The sequence below is a fragment of the Diadema antillarum genome, unplaced genomic scaffold, assembly GCF_040938485.1.
Source record: "Diadema antillarum isolate AM-2024a unplaced genomic scaffold, OU_Dant_1.0 scf00000007, whole genome shotgun sequence".
NCBI lineage: Eukaryota > Metazoa > Echinodermata > Echinoidea > Diadematoida > Diadematidae > Diadema > Diadema antillarum.
In genome coordinates, this window is record NW_027270896.1 from 2,015,731 (window position 1) to 2,035,344 (window position 19,614).

The window sequence follows — 19,614 nt, forward strand, 5'->3', positions numbered from 1 at the left end:
TCTTCCCACTTAATTTCAATCTACCTACCTACCCACATCTACAGGTATCTATCTATCTTTGCATGTTTGTTTCAATAAACCATAATCAAATCAAATCAAATCAAAATCTATGTATGTATCTATCTACCTACTATCTATCTATCTATCTATCTATCTATCTATCTATCTATCTATCTATCTATCTACCTACCTACCTACCTACCTACCTACCTACCTACCTACCTACCTACCTACCTACAATGTATATCTACAATGTATATCTACATGTATCCATCTATCCTATCTACAGTTTGGACATATTCTATTTCTACCACTTTCAAGGGCAATGTATAGTTTCAGTTTTTCTCTACCTACTAATAAGAAGCATTATTCTAATATAGTTTGACCACACTCTTCCTAAATGTTTCATAACCTATATCTCACGGCATACTGTACTATCTATGTTACTATAAGATGTGATGGTCTCAAGAAAGTTAAATGAGAACCATGACCATGGTATCAAGCTACTTTTGCTGTCAGGATTACAAACAATCTACATGAATCATTGCAAAAATGGCTAATGCCTGGCAAGGATAAAGAAGATTACAGCTCTTTGAAATGTAGTAATCACAAGAGGGTGATAATCAAAATGGGGCTAAGCTTAATTAAGAAGTGGGCCTTGTACTCCCTATCAGATATTTCTAAATTTTATCCACTTTTCATGCATTTGTGTCAAGACACAGCATGCAGAACTATATTCTTGACATAATCAAAATTAGTGGAAAAAGCAAAACATACATGACATATATGATGAAACTTTGTGTACTTAAAGTTCCAAACTAAAAAAGTAGGTTGTCCACAACATAAAGCATGCTATCAAAAATTTGTTCAGAAGCTCTTTGGGACAGGAACAAAGAGTTTGCAGTTACTTCTTTTCTATTATAGATGCAGGCCATCAGCTGATAAGTCATTTTCTCGCTCAAAGACTGAATAACATGGAGCCTTTTCCTGGGAAATTCTACTGACCACACACATATCAAGACGAGTATAACCAAATGTCCTCTGTGATACAGATAGAGTATTCCAGCTAGCCTTTTGCTCTAGTTTTCTCAATGCCTCACCACATGATGTACAGTGCTGTCATCGTTTGGTGACAAGACATGAATCAGCAATAGGGTTGATATCACATTTTGTGATCACGAGAACTCTAAAAGAGGCCAAAGAATCTGTTTGATATGTTCTGATGAGCCGAGCTACATGACAATGGTAGAATAGGGAGGGTCAGTAACTCCACAAAAGAGCTGTAAATGTGATACCTAACCGGTACCAGATTTTATGACAAGGTTTTATGACATTTTGATTTGCAGTGTATACAACTGTTTGGTTTTCTAATGCTGAACCTCTTACCATGGTAGCGATGAGGGCTATAGTGTTTTGTCAGAACAATCTTCTTCTGGTAATTTCTTTCCCGGACTTGGACCTGCAGATTCTCGGAACCGCTTCTGGGCAGGAGCCGCTGCCGCTGGTCATCCCTGACCCTGAGCCGGCTCGTCACAGGCAGGCTTTTGGAGCTCGTGATGTCGCTGAGGTCGGAGTTTGACGTCCCCTCGCTCAGGCAGTGCTCGCTGTCCGTCGCATAGAGACGGGAGACGGGGACGCGCAGCACCTGCCCCTCTGTGATCGTCTCAAGATCCCCATCAACCTCCTCCCCTCCCCCATCACTCCCATCGTACTCTGGCTGACCATGCTGCATGCTGGCTAAGCAATCCTTCTCCGGCAGTCTTTGCTCGGAGTCGGCGGAACCACCCTCCTCACTGCTGACACCATCCCTCCCTCCATCCTGGAGCATGCTCTCTTTTTCGGCAGGGTCGCTGCTCGTTTCCCCCTTTCCGGGGAGGATGGAACTGAAGAAGTTCCCGATAAATTGAGAGAATTCATCAAACGCCATTTTTCACACTGATCAGTGTCACTTGTTTCCTGTGGCAGACCACCAAATGGAGTTTTTCTGCATGGGTTGTACTCCCTTGGCAAGCCAATATCTTCCGGTCCCTCTCCTATGTCCGAACCCCAAGAAGGGATTTCAAAGTGATCTCATGTATTTTCATCATTTAAGTAGGCACAACTGAGTTTTCCTCTCAATGGAATTTCCAGATTTTAGCACACCAGCTGATAATGCAAGGAGGTAGAACAGCTTACTTGCCCACGAGAGAGCCATGTCTTGCAACAAAACTTGTACAAACTTTCTTCTTGCCACCGGGAAATATGATTTTATCAGACAGTTGAAGTTGTCCCTGTCTCAGAAATGTTCTTCAAAGACCACCAAATGGACACAAATTTTCTATCTTTCCACTACAATGAAGTGGAAAAATTCCTTGCGTACTAATATCCTCTTGCAGGAACACTAAACAAAGTAGCTGAATATTAGCAGCACACAGGCCTCTGTGTCCAAGTATTGAATTTTTCTCCACCCATCATGTGGCAACAATTGACGAGCTCCGAGGCAGTGGGGTACAAAATCAATACCGATGCACAGTTAAGGCAGGCACTAGCTACACGTGAAATATGCCTTGGATGGGCTGGAAGACAACTGAGGGATGCAGGATCAATGTCGGTACATAAAACTTTCACTCTTTTTGCTCAATATAGTCATCTTGTATCATCGGAATCTTTCTTTCAGCTCTTTGGCTCCCTGAGAAAAAAAAAAAAAGCTGCAACTACCAACATCTTTGGCTATTTGCTGCAAATTTATATTCCAACAATGTGATGTATCTCCAAATGACACTTACATGGTACTACAGATATTTCTCTCAAACGCATATCAAGGGAAAGAACATTCATTGAGATAATGACCTTTGTTCTGCCATTTTTTTCAGCATTGCTGTTTTTCGATCCCCGTGTACAAGGTTACAGCACACACCTCCCATCCTGTACAACAACATTTGGGTACGAGGACGTTTGGGTGAGACTTCTCAGAATGGTGCCATCGAGAACAATACCTTGTACTTGTCTAGAGGAATAAAATCAATACTAGTCCCTAGTGGAAGTAATTGCCTCATACAGCTTTCCTCTTTGCAACAAGTGGATATATGATAAAATGTATATTATAAATATTCACTAATACACACATGCAATACACTGACAAAATATGATACTGGGAATACACCAGGTGGTAATCATCATGCAAGATATATAACCCATACTGCTTGATATGACATACATTAGATTCACTACTACACATAGAGCAAGTGTTACTATAGGCTGGTGTGATGATATGGAGTTAAAATTGATACTTTGTTGGCCACAAACATGAGAGACAGTGACAAATCTTCATTTTTGTTATTTCCATTTCATATCATATCATATCATTTCATTTCATTTATTTTTTGTCCATAGAATGGAAAATCTTCATGAATCCAGTGACATCCATATTATATACACATAGAACACACATTTCAAAATGGAACACAAAAGACAACGAAACAACACACATTTCCTTAATTCATAAATAATTTCACAGAAATCTTTACACCCAAAACATACATACACACACACACACACAAACACACAAAATACATCTACGACATAAGTAGTGGAATTTCAAAGATATTGCTTTCAAGTCTTCTTCAGCAAGTGTAAAAAATAATGCTAAAGAGAACTTCTCCTTTAGGTTGAAACACTTCTGTTGTGGCCTACACGAGTTACAGAAATAGGCAACTGTGTGCTTTGGGAAAACATTAGCATATCACTCTATTCAAGAACCGCAATCATCTAAATAGAACATCAACAGACGATGGGAAGGATCGAGGAAATCAACAAGCAGATGCATGTACATGTAACTTAAAGCTGCTGCGAAATTACAGCTATGATCAGCTGAATCAAAACCCATAAAAAGAAACAGGATACCACCACAATGTCATTACACAAGCACTAAAATACACGATCACTAGACAGCGTTCATATTAGCCCACGCCTTGTATACGCACAATAAATCTTTACAGTTACTGATCACAAGGTAATGTGATATTCATTTTGATTTGCCTTGAGTGAAGAAAAAAAAAGCAATAAAATGATTCATAATCCACATTGTTGAAGACCATGAATACTTGGGTTTATTTGAATATACCCACGCAACCTCAAATATATCTGTTTACTACATTTCATGTATCACAAGCATTGTGACCTATCGTAGAAAAAACCTGACCGCAAACTTTCATAATACAATGTATGACAAAGAATAACCATACATGTGCCACACACATACACGTCCTATTGTCACACTGAGCAAAATTAAAGGAAACCCAAATCCAAAGAGCAATGTGGATTGAGTAAAAGTAGCAACATTAGTAGAACACATCAGTAAAAGGTTGAGGAAAATTGGACAATTGATGCAAAAAGTTCTGACTTTTTAACAGTTTTAAAATTTTGGTATTGGAACCACTGGATGGGGAGACTACTAGAGGTTATGACGTATGTGTGGGCAACAATATAAAGAAAATATAAAGAAAATTCCACAAAAACTTATTTTTCTAGCATAATGAAAGAGCACTTGACTAACCGCTTTCAGAAAGCAGGGGGAATAATTGCTACCCTTAACATATTATGTCTGTATCAAATTAATGAAATGTATGATTTTCATGAAAAAAATGAACCTTTGTGGAATTCCCTTCATATTTTCTTTATATTGTTGTCCACACATACATCATAATCTCTAGTAGTCTCCTCATCCAGCAGTTCCAACACCATACATTAAAAATTCATGGCTTTTGCATTAATTGTCAGATTTTCCTCAAACTTTCACTGATGTGTTCTAGTAATGTTGCTGCTTTCACCCAATCCACATTTCTCTTCGGGTTTGGGTTTCTTTAAATTTTTATTTTTGTTGTTGTTGTTGTTGTTGTCGTTGAGGAGGAGGAGTGTAAATTATGACGTAAAATTTGCTCTGTACATTTCAAAATGGGCATCGGTATATATCATAAATGTATACTATATATGTACGTATACAGGGTTCAGTACTAATTTTTGGTTGGTGACCTGTTTGGGCCACTAAAACCTTCATTTACATCTGAAATTTTGGTGTCCCAGAAAGATATGAAATGGCCCAAAATGAATTAAAACAAGAATTCATTTTGAATTTCAGTTGCTCGATTGAGCCACCTAAAAAATAAAATGCAGTGGCCCGAAATGAATCTCCAGTGGCCCCTGGCCACCCCTGTCGAGCCCTACTTTTGTATCTAAAAATTGTTTTGAACTCGTCAGCTGCAGGAAATGCTTAAAAATTCATCTCTACTCCTAAGTGACATATATGCAAGTCACCATACAGTCAAGAACATCTGGATGGCTATATGACATTATCTTTACTTGCCAAAACGTACAATCAATTAGTTTATCATTTTAGTCAAATGTACATTATATGCTTACTTGTTCCCTCAGGGACCAAATAATGGATTCTTCAGAAATCCCTGCTCCAAGCTATTTCTACATAAATTTATACACTTGAAATCCACGCTGTTACATGCATTGGCTGTTGTTGATCCATGAGCAAAGCTCAATGATTGTCTGGAGTAACATTATCTTGAGTACATACAAGTAACTGATCTGCTGACACTATAAAGAGTGTATGGCCAGAAGTCTTGTGTTATAGCTTCATAGTTATTGAAAGTCTCATTGGCTGAATTACCCTTAACCCATTGAGGACGAGTCCCGAGTATACTCGGGCAAGCGTCTATGGGAAATGCGTGTTGTAGCAAAATCAAACCATCCTCAACGGGTTAAGAAGGGAAGAAAGATGTAACGGTATTGACACAAGAGGGCGCCTTGTATGTTGTGAGACCGAAAGCATTATTTAGCATGGCACCACTTTGGCAAGGACCACGCCTGACTGGTCACAAGCTTTTAATACACAGAGCTCACTCAGTGTTCATGGCAGGTGGTGGAAAATTTCTGCCTTACACTATCAAAGTCTCACTTCATATACCAAGCATTTGTAAGCACATACAGCTACTACCGATTGGCAAGTTATTTGCATATGATACGTACACACAAAGACTTCAAGTGAATTTTTTAATGCTGGCAGACTGTGTGTATTTCACAAATGTTGGTGATCATGTGAAACGAAAACACCCTGAAATGAGGATGATAATGTAAAAATAGACAAAGAGAGAAGAATGTCAATTGCTGAATGCCCACGCTTAAATACTTGCCATCTGTGGTAAAAGATAGCTACATACTTCAGCAGTGATTACATTGCGTGTAACTATAATTAGCAAGTATTGGAGTGGGGGTGGGGGCAGGCAGAGAGGTTTCCCTGAACTTTGAACAGACGAAGGAGAAATGAGGAAACATTGCAGCAAAAATTGTTGGTGAGAACAAAATCAACTTGGAATACTCTCAAACAAAAACAAAACAAAAAACAAGAACAAAAACAGAACCTAATCCTAACCATAACCCAAATTCTAACCCTAAATGAAACTCTAACCCTAATCTTTACTCTAACCCCATCACTATATAAGTGGTATTTAGCCCAGAGTTAATTGTCCTCTGGCGTTAATTGTCCTGATACACTGTAGAAACGTGAATTTCATATTGTTTATTAGCTTGTTCACTTTTAAATGCAACCTTACTCTTCTGTATATATATGTTTAACTTTACTTAATATCAAAGTCAGCTCAAACATGGAGAGGTTTTGACTTTATTCATTAACATTTTATGTGCCATAGTGGAAACCCCTTGCATGTGTGCCATATTATTCTGAGACACCAACGTACCAATAACATGGCATTTGGCGATTTATCAATCGATTTGGGCGGGCTTGTGTGTTTGAGCGGAATATGCGAAGCTGGCATGCCGTCGACGTAGACCCCGTTTACAGTGCAGGGCCGGGCCAAGCCGCGGCCGAGCCCAACCTCAATTGCCGGGCCGAACCCCGCAAGTTTGTTCGCTTACACTGCCGGGCTTGGCCGCGCTTTTATTTCAAACCTTTCAATATTTTGTCGTAGTGGCGCTCTGCTTGTAAACAAACGCAATTTGGTATAGTCTGGTTTTTAGACCCTTTGCCAACTGGATTCCGTTGCCGTTCGGGCAAAGGCCTTTGCCGAAGGAAAAATCCTTTGCAGGACAAAACCACCTTAAACTATACTAGTTTTCGACGCTGAGGGGGTTAATATCCTGCATAAGGAAATAATACAGGCAGAGGGTTTGGAAGCCAGACTAAAATTGGCCGCGCATTTGGCCCAGTTTGCATTTACACTGAGAAAAGGCCAAGCTCGGCGAGACCACCTCAAGAGCGTGGCCAAATGCGTGGCCAATTTTGGCCCCGCATTTGGCCTTTTGTGCGTTTACATTGAAATGAAGGCGGGCTCGGCCGCGGCCTCGCCTTGCACTGTAAATGGGGTCTGAGTCGGGCACGTGAACGTGGCACGTAAAGAGGTAAAGGACATACTAGAGTATGGCAAACATGAGGCTCAGAATGATGGGTGTGTGTGCTGTCATACTTCCATGTGAATATTGGACAATGTGAGAGAAGTGTAGAATCTTTCAAATCCTTGTTTCTTTGATGCGTTCAAAAACTGTTTCACAGAGCTGTAAAAAAGATTATACAGCTGCAGAGTCAGAAGGATTTCCTTTGCCTGTTACACAAAACCACAAGAAGCTTGGGCATTACCAAAGCTTGAGAACAGCCATATCAAAAGTGAGTAAAAGAAAAACACAATCAAATGCAAACACATAAACTCACAAAGAAATGATATCATTTGAATATGTACAATTTGTATATGTGTATATAACACACATACTTTACATTTAAAAAAAGCAAATATCGTGATGCAATAAGATTAGAACTGATTTCATGCTTTACTTTTTAACTAAAAATGTCACCAAATTATTCTTTATCAAACCACAACTCTTAACTCCAGTTTCTGAGGTGAGAGAGAAAATAACTTCAAAGTGCAAAGCTAGTTCACATTCAATGTGCAGATTAGCTTATTTCATGTTTAATAGCAAAATGTAATATTTGAACCTCATATGTAGTGTGTGCAGGTGCAAGAGTTTATCTTCAGATGGATTACGAGTCTATACTGATACATTTTTTCCTCATTAGCCAATAACAGAAAGTTATCTGCATTGGCTGTAGTCCTCTTCTGAAAACTGATTACACTTGTGTTATGTGTGTTCGTGTGTGTATCTGTGTGTCTGTGTATGTATGTGTGTCTATGTGTATATGTGCATCTGTGTGTGTATACATATGTCTGTACGGATTTCTGGATCAGTGGTCCCTTTGTTAATTCTATCTCTATACACACACACATCCACATGACATGTAGTTTATACTAGTTTGTCCCTGCCTGTAATTTAGGTTCATGCACCGGAATAAGCGATGGTAGAGTCTGATTTAGTGTACCCCATCTCATAAAACCAAGAGTGCCATGGCTCATTTAATTTGTCAGTAACAACTGCCACGATTCAGTGGGCTCTCGATTGGTCTGGCACATAATTAGCTATGCCTCACGCCCTCATGCAGTCACAAGTTACCATCACCCCTACTCCGACCCACTCGAGCCCACTGGTTTAGTGAACATGTGCACGGTGCTGTTAAAAACAGGGTTTTACCACCTTTAGTGTCCCCTACTGGCTAACCATAGTGACATGAAAATGGGTTGAGGCTTACCTTAAGCTCCTTGGTTAATTTTAACCTGTGTGGCTGGATGCGCTACGTACCTCATTTCATGTTTCATTTTAGTATCTTTAATCAAACCCACATATCCAACTTTGTTAATGACTTTGATCATCATTATATTCAGTTCATCATCATAATTCACTTCATTTAAATGCACGTCACGGGTGGAGTTCACACATGTCATTCCACAAAAGTTGATAATTATTATGATTTTCCAAATGTGTCTTTTCACATTGAGAAGCAACATAATTACTTGAGATGAACCTGGGCAGAACAGTATTTCAAGTTTCATCTAAAGCAGATGTGAAAATTGCTCTTGGAGGTATAATGTAGCAACAACAACAACAACAAAAATGTCAGATCTTAGTTGTCTATACCTTCCAACGAGTGGCAAACACATATTCAACAGCGATTCGAATGCTATGGTTAAGTGTTATAATAGCAAGTAACTCTGTGACCAACCAACTACATATGCATCAGGTGCAACCCCAACATAGAAACACACACTCATCAAAAAACAAAAGCAGTATTACAGAGATGCCAACCTTGTAATCTGCATTGCCAAATTCTGATGGGCTGAAAAAATATATATATGTTTTTGGTGGAAAAACAGTTTATTTACCTCTCCTGCAATACACATCATATATGTGGAAATGAAATTTGGAAACAACAGCACTTTCAATGAAGCCTTCAGTATTTTGGGTTAAAAAAATAGTACTAAATACTGCAAAAAAAAATTTAAAGTTGGCATCTCTGTTATTAGTGTGTTAAGACCACAGTGCCTCACAGGTGCTTCACCACATCGCACGCATGGGACAAACCTAAGAGGCGTATATTTTCCCCATCTTCTGAGATATTACCCTCGGAGTCTTCACCAGCGTCACGCCCTGCAAATGACGATGGAGACTCATGGATCTCCACATCATGGATGTACAACAGGTCTTGGCCTGCTTTCCACATGGAAGCATTTTAAAAACGGAGCACAAGAGGGCACTATTTTCACACAAGATGGCCGAATCGGCAGCAGGCCGATGATACAGAGATTCACTTCGTATTCAAAATGTATGCATTTGTTATGTGCGAAGTGCTATGACAGTGAAACACAGCCTATTATTAATGACTAATGAATACAGATTGCCATATGTAGCTTTGCACCTCTCATGACATGTACTTTAAAGAAGAACTGAACGGAACGAACACTGATTTTTATGGTCAAATTTCCTACAAAAAGTGTTATTCTTTTTATCAGATATTTTGTAAATAATCATCTTTGGTTTTTATTTTAGTTCATCATTGCTGATTTCATAGATACACTGAATTCAGACACTAGTTTTCCTTTGCTTGACATGATGTGAACTAATTTCTTTTCTGTTAATATGTCAACTCTATGATACATAAAATACATGAAACACATTTTATGATTTACAATGTGGCCAGATGAACATATCATTCTCCCCTTTCATTTCTTCAAGTACATACTGTTCATTTGTGCATTCATTCATTCATCCATTTACATTCAAATAACTGCACTGTCTCAGACAGATTTCGATATCATCTTGGTATAAGTCTGCCAAGGACAATGCACACACATAGGAACACACATAGATATGGTGATACAGATCTTTCACGTTCACTCATCATTAACAGGGAGAATGAAACCCAAATATATGTGTAGATTGAGGGAATACAGCAATATTAGAACACATCAACAAATTTTGAGAAATATTTGACAATCTGTTGAAAAGTTAGGATTTTTATAAGTTTCAGTGCTGCAATTGCTGGATGAAAAGACTACATTTTGTGACATCACATATGGACAATGATACACATAAAAAAAAAATAGACAGAAAATTCAATACATTCTTACTTTTGTAGCATGCATAAAACAGCACTTGACTCACATCTTTCAAAAAGTAGGGGAATCATATTACCCTTCACATATGTTAGTAACAAGTCAAGGGAATGTGGGTTTTTCTTTAAAGAATGAAATTTTGTAGAATTTCTTTTTATCATTGTCCACATGTGACATCAAAAACTGTAGTAGTCTTTATTTTCAGCGATGGTGGGCTCTGAAACTTTGAAAATCCAAAACTTTTCAACAGATTGTCCCATTTCCCCAAACTTCACTGATGTGTTCTACTACTATCGCCACATTCATTTCACCCATATGTATTTGGTATTTGGTAACTTCATTCCCCTTAAACAAAGCTGCACACGGACATGAGGGTTTGGCGCTACTCAAACACTTTTGAATGGTGACAAAATATTACACCCAAGTCTATGTAATGAACACTCCATGTCCATGGAGAAATTTACGTGTTGCCAATCATCAAACACATACTCTAATCCTAAAATTTCAATGTGACATTTAGAACTGCCACAGCAGGAAAATGTCAGAAAGACCTTTACAAAAAAAAAAAAAGAATATTGACACTGACTCTTTACCCTTATATTTCAATGACAAAAATAAAAACCCAAACCCACGAACATTGTAAAGGTGATGGTTGTTTCCCCAAGGTCAGCAAAAACTGGGTTCCCATACTGAAACCCTGGTATTAATTGCCACAGTGTGATTTACTACATGGGACAATATGAGGAGCATGTTCAAACATCATGTTCTATTTAAACTGCTTTGATTTAATCGCTTCGTAATTAATGCAACACTCGCAGGGGCACCATTTCCCCTTAACGTGTGTTTTAATATAATGTGCAGAAAATTCAGACAAGTACAATTGCATTAGGCTCACCATGCCTTACCAAGAAAGTGTCTTAACATTGTCACTTTCATAACTGCAAAATGACAAATACACTTGGGTATGGCTGTGATATTTGTCATTTATGTTGTCCCTTTTACAAGGACAAGCTACTACCTCCTAAATATATATATATATATATATATATATATATATTGTCAGTTTAGAATCAGGAAGGCAGTATCACATTCTAAGATTGAATGTAGATAAAAATGAAACAATCAAGTCTCATGAAATAGAAAGTTTTATTCAATAATCAAAAGTGGGTAGAGTTCTAAGAATTATTCCAAATATATGGTAAAATGGTGCCTTTGTGGTTTCAATTTTACATATTTGACTGAAAATGGAAATAACTTAATATTGACACCATGACGTAGATGAGATCTAGCTCTACAACATGATACCAGTGACTTAATACCTCTAAAATTGCGATAAAGCCAGGGGTGGATCCAGGAATTATGTAAAGGGGGGGGGGGGGGGGAGGTATAAAAATAAAGGGAGGTGCACACACCCCCTCCATTTTTTCTATTTCTTTTGTTTTAACAAAAAATAAAGGGGGGAGGGAATGCACCAGTATTTATATACTGTATCTACTACATGCATATCCTTTCAATAGAAATCCCTGACTCTGTATTTACCTTCAACATTAGTCCTCTTCTTCAGAGCTTTGTTGATGACAGGCTCCTTGCCATTTGGGGGCAGGAGAGACTGCTGGTATCGGAGGATGGTCTCATCTTCGCTGTCCGAAGATGACTCCTCATCCTTGTAACCAAAGCTGTCTCCTTTAGACAGAAGGTGGGAGAAAGAAGAGCAGTACATTGTGATGCAAGACAATCATACTGAAGAGGATGACACAAATACGAATTTGTAAAAAAGTACAAAGAAGGAGAATTTGGTGATGAAGATAGAAAGAAAAGCAGTGAGGTACAAGAAGAAAGAGTCAGAGGAGGAGAAATAAAAGGAAAGAATAAAGCAGGATAAGAGATGATAGAAGAAAATGAAGAACGAACAGAATGAGAGGAGGAAGAGGAGAAAGAAATGTGTAAAGAAAACAAAAATGAAGAGGTGGCAGATATCAAGTAAATGAAAACTATTTTGACCTTCCTAAAACAGGAGATAATACTCTAATTTTATGTTATATTAATGATGATGTTATTTTCAAACAACTGTAAACATCTGTCTTATGTAAACATGAAATTCATTAGGTCTTGCATTTACCTGGACATGATAATGGCTGAAGACTGTTTAAACCATATAGGTGTATTAAAAAAAGAGTGTAGATACTAAAATAAATAATGTGCTTGCTGTGCATGGTTCTTGTACAAAAAGTCATGTTGATGAAGTAATATGAAGGCAGGACCCTCTAGGCGAATATGTATTGCATTGCATAACCAACACTGTAAATTAAATCAAAATGAACGATCCCTTGCATCGAGTTTTTGTTTTAAAGTGCAACTGATCGACAAATTACCCTTCACTGACAAAAAATATACTTGCTATCATTGTCATATCTGTTGTATTTGTCATCAATTATATTACTACCGCCATCATTACTGTTATCACCAATATCTTGTTTGACCTTTGGAAGCTTCTACCACCATGAATACCAATTACTGGGACAAGTGCACTTTTTTTAAAATCTTAATGTTACAAACTTGTCTGACTAACCAAGTATAGCTTGCTTATCCTTTTTCGCCTTCCTTTCTTCCAGACAGGGGCAGCCACCACAGTTGGCGAAGCAGGCCATCTTGTTGAGGTACATGAACATCAGGACCAGGAAAGTAAGAAAAATGAAGATGACACCGAGGAAGATCAGCGCCGCCAAGGGAACTATCACAAAGGGGGGAAAAGAAGACATACCACTTTACAATCAAGGAAATATCACCAAATGAACAAAAAAGAGAAATATATTGGCCAAGTATTATCTTATCATCACTAAGTTTATCAAAGCCAAACATAACACCAGTATGGACAGGGAAAGCCTTCATCTACTGTTGGACACTTAAAAACATATTATATAATTTTTTTTTTCTGACGATATCGTACACAATTGTTACTCAAAGAGAGGTAGCATTGCTGTTTGAAAAAACAACAATGTCTGTCCCTCAAATGTTATTGAAACCATGCATGCAACCATACATATCCTGCCATATCAAAAGTATTGTGGTAACTAACTCAGAAGACCAAACAACAGGCAAAATTCCCTTTCACACAATACAGGCAGAAGTTTTGTTAGGACCTTACTAGAAATATTATATACAGTGTAGCTTAAAGGGGCTGGCTAGTAACTGATCAGTAGGAATCAGTGGGAATGCTGGGGGATGATTGTTCCAATCCTTGTGGGATTCATTTAAGAGTACATTATATATCTACTGTTGTGTGAAAATTATTTGCTTCAGAACGGTCTCATATTCAAGTAATGTGCAGATTAATGCCCCGTCACTGACCAGGCACGCTAACCTGGAAACATTTAACTGCACATTACTTGAATATTGGGAGATATTTGATACAGTACTTACAATTAAATGAAAAAGAGCTGTTACAATCAAGCTCAAACAAAGTGGCAAAGTTCAAATAATCATGCATCACATTCATTAGGAATCTCATGAAAGGTATCTTTTCAGTATAAAGAAACAAGTTTTCAATATCTTAAAACAGAACAAAAGATAGGTGTGTGTAAATACTTCATCACAGCAAAAACAGCAAAATCAGGATGTGGGATATTAATACTGTTAGTAATGGGTAAACATGCAATGACATGAGAACAATACTTCACATTCAAATCATGCAAACTTTGTTAGAAGCTAAAATCAGTATTAAAATGGTTGTATAACCACAGAGACTGCATTTTACCATTAGATCCTTTCAAGACACTCTGCTGCTTGCTAAACAGCCTCTCATGCAAAATGAATGAATCTAGAACTATAAATTTTGTCAGTATGCACTACAACTCAAACATCAATCTTAATAGCTTTAATTTTATTTGCTTAATTTGATTAAATCATAGCCATACAAAAATTAATTATCAACCCAACTGATTACACACATTACTTCCTTGGGTGTGAACTGTACTTGTCAATGCTTTCCAATCACTGACTGATGTCAAATGAAATTTATATCACACAAACATCAATCAATATTGTTATTATTTTTGTGGCATACTCTGCATTTTTGGGCAGAGCACACTAGCCAGTTTGTTGCAATGTACTTCAACCTTTCAATTATGACAATATTTCTCAATCTGTGTCTCTCTTAGAACAGCCAAAAAAAAAAATGAGACATCTCTTTAATAACTTGTGAAAGATCACACTTCTTGAAAGACTTGCAAGACTTAATTTGTTAGACTTCTTGTAAAACGTATACATGTATGTAGCCTGGGAATCAGGCTAAGAAATGACATTCTTCATGGGGGAAAAAAAACAAAGGTTAGTGATTGATGTGTAGGATTTGTTTTTGGCATGTTCAACACTACAGATATCATGCATCACCTACTCAAGCTAACTTTGCAGGAACGCCAAGTCCAGTGCAATGTGTTTTGGTGCTCTTCAAAGTCAGGTAGACAGTAATATGCATTGAAATGGCAAATAAATATCTTTGTCTGCATTCTTTGAAACTAAGTGCAATGGTGCAGAGAAAGAGAGACTGACGTTTGTGAATTCATTTCTGTGAAGGAAGGGTGACCCCTGAGCTCAAAGACTCAAAGATCTCTGTTTGCACAGCAAATGTCAGCAGTGGTTTGCTTCAATACTTACTGTAGGGTTTGCTAGCTGTACGACAGCATAATATGTGATACAGTAAGAGACAGACATATACTTGATAAATGATACTAAGGATGGCAACATTACACATGACATAAAAATTAAGTCATTTTATTTCTCACTCTGTCATAGACAAACCTCTCTTCAATTGATAAAAAAACTTAATACAAAAACTGTTATCTTCACATATCAGAAAATGTATCACATTTTCATGTTATTTTTTGTTTTCGTATTTCAACACCTGCACAAATAACTTGGGAATTTTTTACTCCAAGTGTTCTAGAAAAAAATGTTGTGACTGATCTCATTTGCCATGTGGTTTATCTTCTGATGATAGCTGATACCTCAAAGCTTTAAAAAACAAGAGACCCGCGGGTCTAGCGCTCACCTGAGTATCGCAAGTTCACCTTTCACGCAGTCACTAATCTAAATTATTCACAGCTCTACCAAAATTTGACGAGGCATTCTCAAGTGGAAGATGAAAATGTACAATAAGGGCCCAATTTTTTCAAGATTCCTTAATTTGGGGGAATTGGGGCCCCCTGGGGCCCTCTGGGTGGGGCATGGTGCCCAGTTTGATAAATTGAGATCCTGACCACCTAGGGATGCTACCTGCCAAGTTTGACAAAAATCCATCATGAGGTTTTCAGGAAGAAGATGAAAATGTACAATTCAGGCCCCCATTTGGACCCTTCCAACCACCCCCCTCCCCCCTACCCCAAGAGGGGCACCCCTGGATCTCCTATGAACAAACTTGAAACTACAGTCATTAATCCCTTACGAAAAAGTCCTGTGGTACTCCTGTGGTAATTACCACAGGACGGTACCACAGGACAGTACCACAGGACAGTACCACAGGAATTGTCCTGTGGTATTTTGGGACATACCACAGGACAGTACCACAGGAATTCCTGTGGTATTTTGGAACGTACCACAGGGCAGTACCACAGGAAAGTACCACAGGACCGGTACCACAGAGCAGTACCACAGGACAGTACCACAGGAATTCCTGTGGTATTTTGGGATATACCACAGGGCTGTACCACAGGACTAGTATCACAGAACAGTACCACAGGAACTGTCCTGTGGTATTTTGGGACAGTACCACAGGACAGTACCACAGGTCGATCATTACCACACAGCATTACCACAGGGCAGTACCACACAGCATTTCCATGGTACCACAGGAGAGTACCACACAGGATAGATAAAAAAAAAATATGGGAGAATTTTAGCCACATATCAAGGAATATTCCTGATAGGTGAGTGATAGATTTCAGGACAAACATGGCCGTACTTAATAACCTGTCCTACTCCTAACATATAACCTCAAACGAGAATCTAATAGCCAAGTGCCATTCTAGTCCTATAATAGATCTATATAGACCCTAGTCATATTCTATTCCTAGGTAGCCATCGACTGTATCAGTACATATATATATGGCCGTCTATCCGTAAAGCATTAAGGCATGGTTACTAACTCGATTATACTTTATTATCAAGATATGAAATTACACTTTCATAACAATATCTATGATATTGGGAATAACATAACATAATTAGACAATCTTTCATAAAGTTCAAAGTAAGTCCCATCATTAATACTTTGATTTTTAAAGTCATATATGTATCTTCTAAAATCTAGAGTGCTTTTTATGAATATTCATGAGCTATGTAAAAATTTGTACCACAGGAGTACCACAGGAGTACCACAGGAGTACCACAGAAGTCCTTATGAAATTTCTCATGCTTTACATCAGCACTTTCACTAAATAGTTAATACTGTAGGAGTATAGGACAGGATAAGTAATGGCAAATCAGTTCCTATAATTCACAACATAACTCATCTATCAATTAATCGAGGAATATTAATATGTGCTTTTTTGTTTATATTTTTTAAAATAAATTTCAGTTGATTCTGCCTTACAATTTTCCTGTGTGGTACTCCTGTGTGGTACTGCAGTTTGATATTCTCCTGATGTGATAGTCCTCTGGTATAAAATGTTAAAAAAAAGAATATCCTGTAGCATTTTTCTGTGGTATTTACGCATTTAATTTGCTGTGTGGTACTTCTTGGTGGAATAGCACCATATTATGATCTTCCTGTGGGATTTTGGACAGTTCCTGTGGTACGATCTCCTGTGGTATACATCGAAAATTACCACAGGAATTCCTGTCGTACTGTCCTGTGGTACGTCCCAAAATTCTACAGGACAATTCGTGTGGTACTGTCCTGCGGTACGTCCCAAAATACCACAGGACAAGTCGTGTGGTACTGTCCTGTGGTACTATCCTGTGGTACTTTCCTGTGGTACTGTCCTGTGGTACTGCCCTGTGGTATTGTCCTGTGGTACGTCCCAAAATACCACACGACAAGTCGTGTGGTACTGTCCTGTGGTACTATCCTGTGGTACTGTCCTGTGGTACTGCCCTGTGGTACTGTCCTGTGATACGTCCCAAAATACCACAGGACAATTCCTGTGGTACTGTCCTGTGGTATGTCCCAAAATACCACAGGACAAGTCGTGTGGTACGTCCCAAAAATACCACAGGACAAGTCGTGTGGTACTGTCCTGTGGTATTAACCTGTGGTACTGTCCTGTGGTATGTCCCAAAATACCACAGGACAAGTCGTGAGGTACTGTCCTGTGGTACTATCCTGTGGTACTGTCCTGTGGTACTGTCCTGTGGTACGTCCCAAAATACCACAGGACAATTCCTGTGGTACTGTCCTGTGGTACTGTCGTGTGGTACGTCCCAAAATACCACAGGACAATTCCTGTGGTACTGTCCTGTGGTACTGTCGTGTGGTATGTCCCAAAATACCACAGGACAATTCGTGTGGTACTGTCCTGTGGTACTATCCTGTGGTACTTTCCTGTGGTACTGTCCTGTGGTACGTCCCAAAATACCGCAGAACAAGTCGTGTGGTACTGTCCTGTGGTACTATCCTGTGGTACTTTCCTGTTGTACTCTCCTATGGTACGTCCCAAAATACCACAGGACAATTTGTGTGTATACTGTCTTGTGGTAATGTCCTGTGGTACTTTCCTGTGGTAATGTCCTGTGGTACTGCCCTGTGGTATATCCCAGAGTACCACACGAGCCTGTGACACAGTACCACACAGTTCCTATGTTAACATATATTTGTGTGGTACATTGTATGGTACCAACCAGTACCACAGGGAGTACCACATGAGCCTGTAAAACAGTACCACACAGTTCCTGTGGTAACATTTATTTATGTGGTACATTGTGTGGTACTGACAAGTACTACAGGGAGTACCCTACAAGCCTGTGGTACAGTACCACACAGTTCCTGTGGTAACATTACAAGTGTGTGGTACATTGTGTGGTACCGACAAGTACCACAGGGAGTACCACAGGACTTTTTTGTTAGGGATGTACTCACTCATAGTATTATCTCAGCTCTATAACTTCTGATTCTAGAGAAGATTTTTAAAGATTCCTTCATTTGGGGGGTTTGGGCCCCCTGGGGGCCCCCTGGGCGGGGCATGGTGCCCATTTTAACAAATTGAGATCCTAACCCCCTAGGAATGCTACCTGCCAAGTTTGGTGAAAATGGGTCATGGGGTTCTCAAGAAGAAGATAAAAATGTACAATTTAGGCCTCATTAGGACCCCTCCTCACCCCCACCCCCCCCCCCCCCCCCTGGGTCCCAAGGGGGGCACCCCTGATTCTGCCATGAACAAACTTGAAACTACAGTCATCAATGTGCTAACTCATAGTATTAACCTAGCTCTATCACTTCTGGTTCTAGAGAAGAAGGTTTTTGCGGATTCCTTAATTTTGGGGGGTTTGGGCCCCCTGGGGGCCCCCTGGGTGGGTCATGGTGCCCATTTTAACAAATGGAGTTCCTAACCCCCTAGGGATGCTACCTGCCAAGTTTGGTGAAAATGGGTCATGGAGTTCTCAAGAAGAAGATGAAAATGTACAATTTAGGCCCCATTAGAACCCTTCCCCACCCCCCTCCCCTGGGTCCCAAGGGGGGCACCCCTGATTCTGCCATGAACAAACTTGAAACTACAGTCATCAATGTACTAACTCATAGTATTAACTTCGCTCTATCACTTCTGGTTCTAGAGAAGAAGATTTTTACAGATTCCTTAATTTTGGGGGGTTTGGGCCCCCCTGGGGGCCCCCTGGGTGGGGCATGGTGCCCATTTTAACAAATTGAGTTCCTAACCCCCTAGGGATGCTACCTGCCAAGTTTGATGAAAATCGGTCATGGGGTTTTCAAGAAGAAGATGAAAATGTAAAAAGTTTACGCACGACGCACGACGGACGACGGACGACGGACGACGGACGACGGACGACGGACGACGGACGACGCACGACGCACGACGGACGCCGGACGAAGGGCGATCGCAATAGCTCACTTGAGCCTTTGGCTCAGGTGAGCTAAAAATGGATGTTGGACAACAACTCTAAT

General features: G+C 39.3%; 1 protein-coding gene across 4 annotated transcripts in view; it reads right to left on the reverse strand.

The window, feature by feature from the left end:
* LOC139717484 (synaptotagmin-14-like) overlaps positions 1 to 19,614 on the reverse strand; it is a 70,772-nt gene that overhangs the window by 41,329 nt on the left and 9,829 nt on the right. For 3 of the 4 annotated variants that reach the window (XM_071628993.1, XM_071628999.1, XM_071629006.1), the window contains exons 3-5: positions 15,156 to 15,170; positions 13,072 to 13,233; positions 12,042 to 12,185 (exon numbers count right to left, since the gene is read on the reverse strand). In XM_071628993.1, the coding sequence (XP_071485094.1) occupies positions 12,042 to 12,185; positions 13,072 to 13,233; positions 15,156 to 15,170 (321 nt within the window). The remainder of the gene's footprint in view (positions 1 to 12,041; positions 12,186 to 13,071; positions 13,234 to 15,155; positions 15,171 to 19,614) is intronic. The other variant, XM_071629013.1, reaches the window with a different exon arrangement.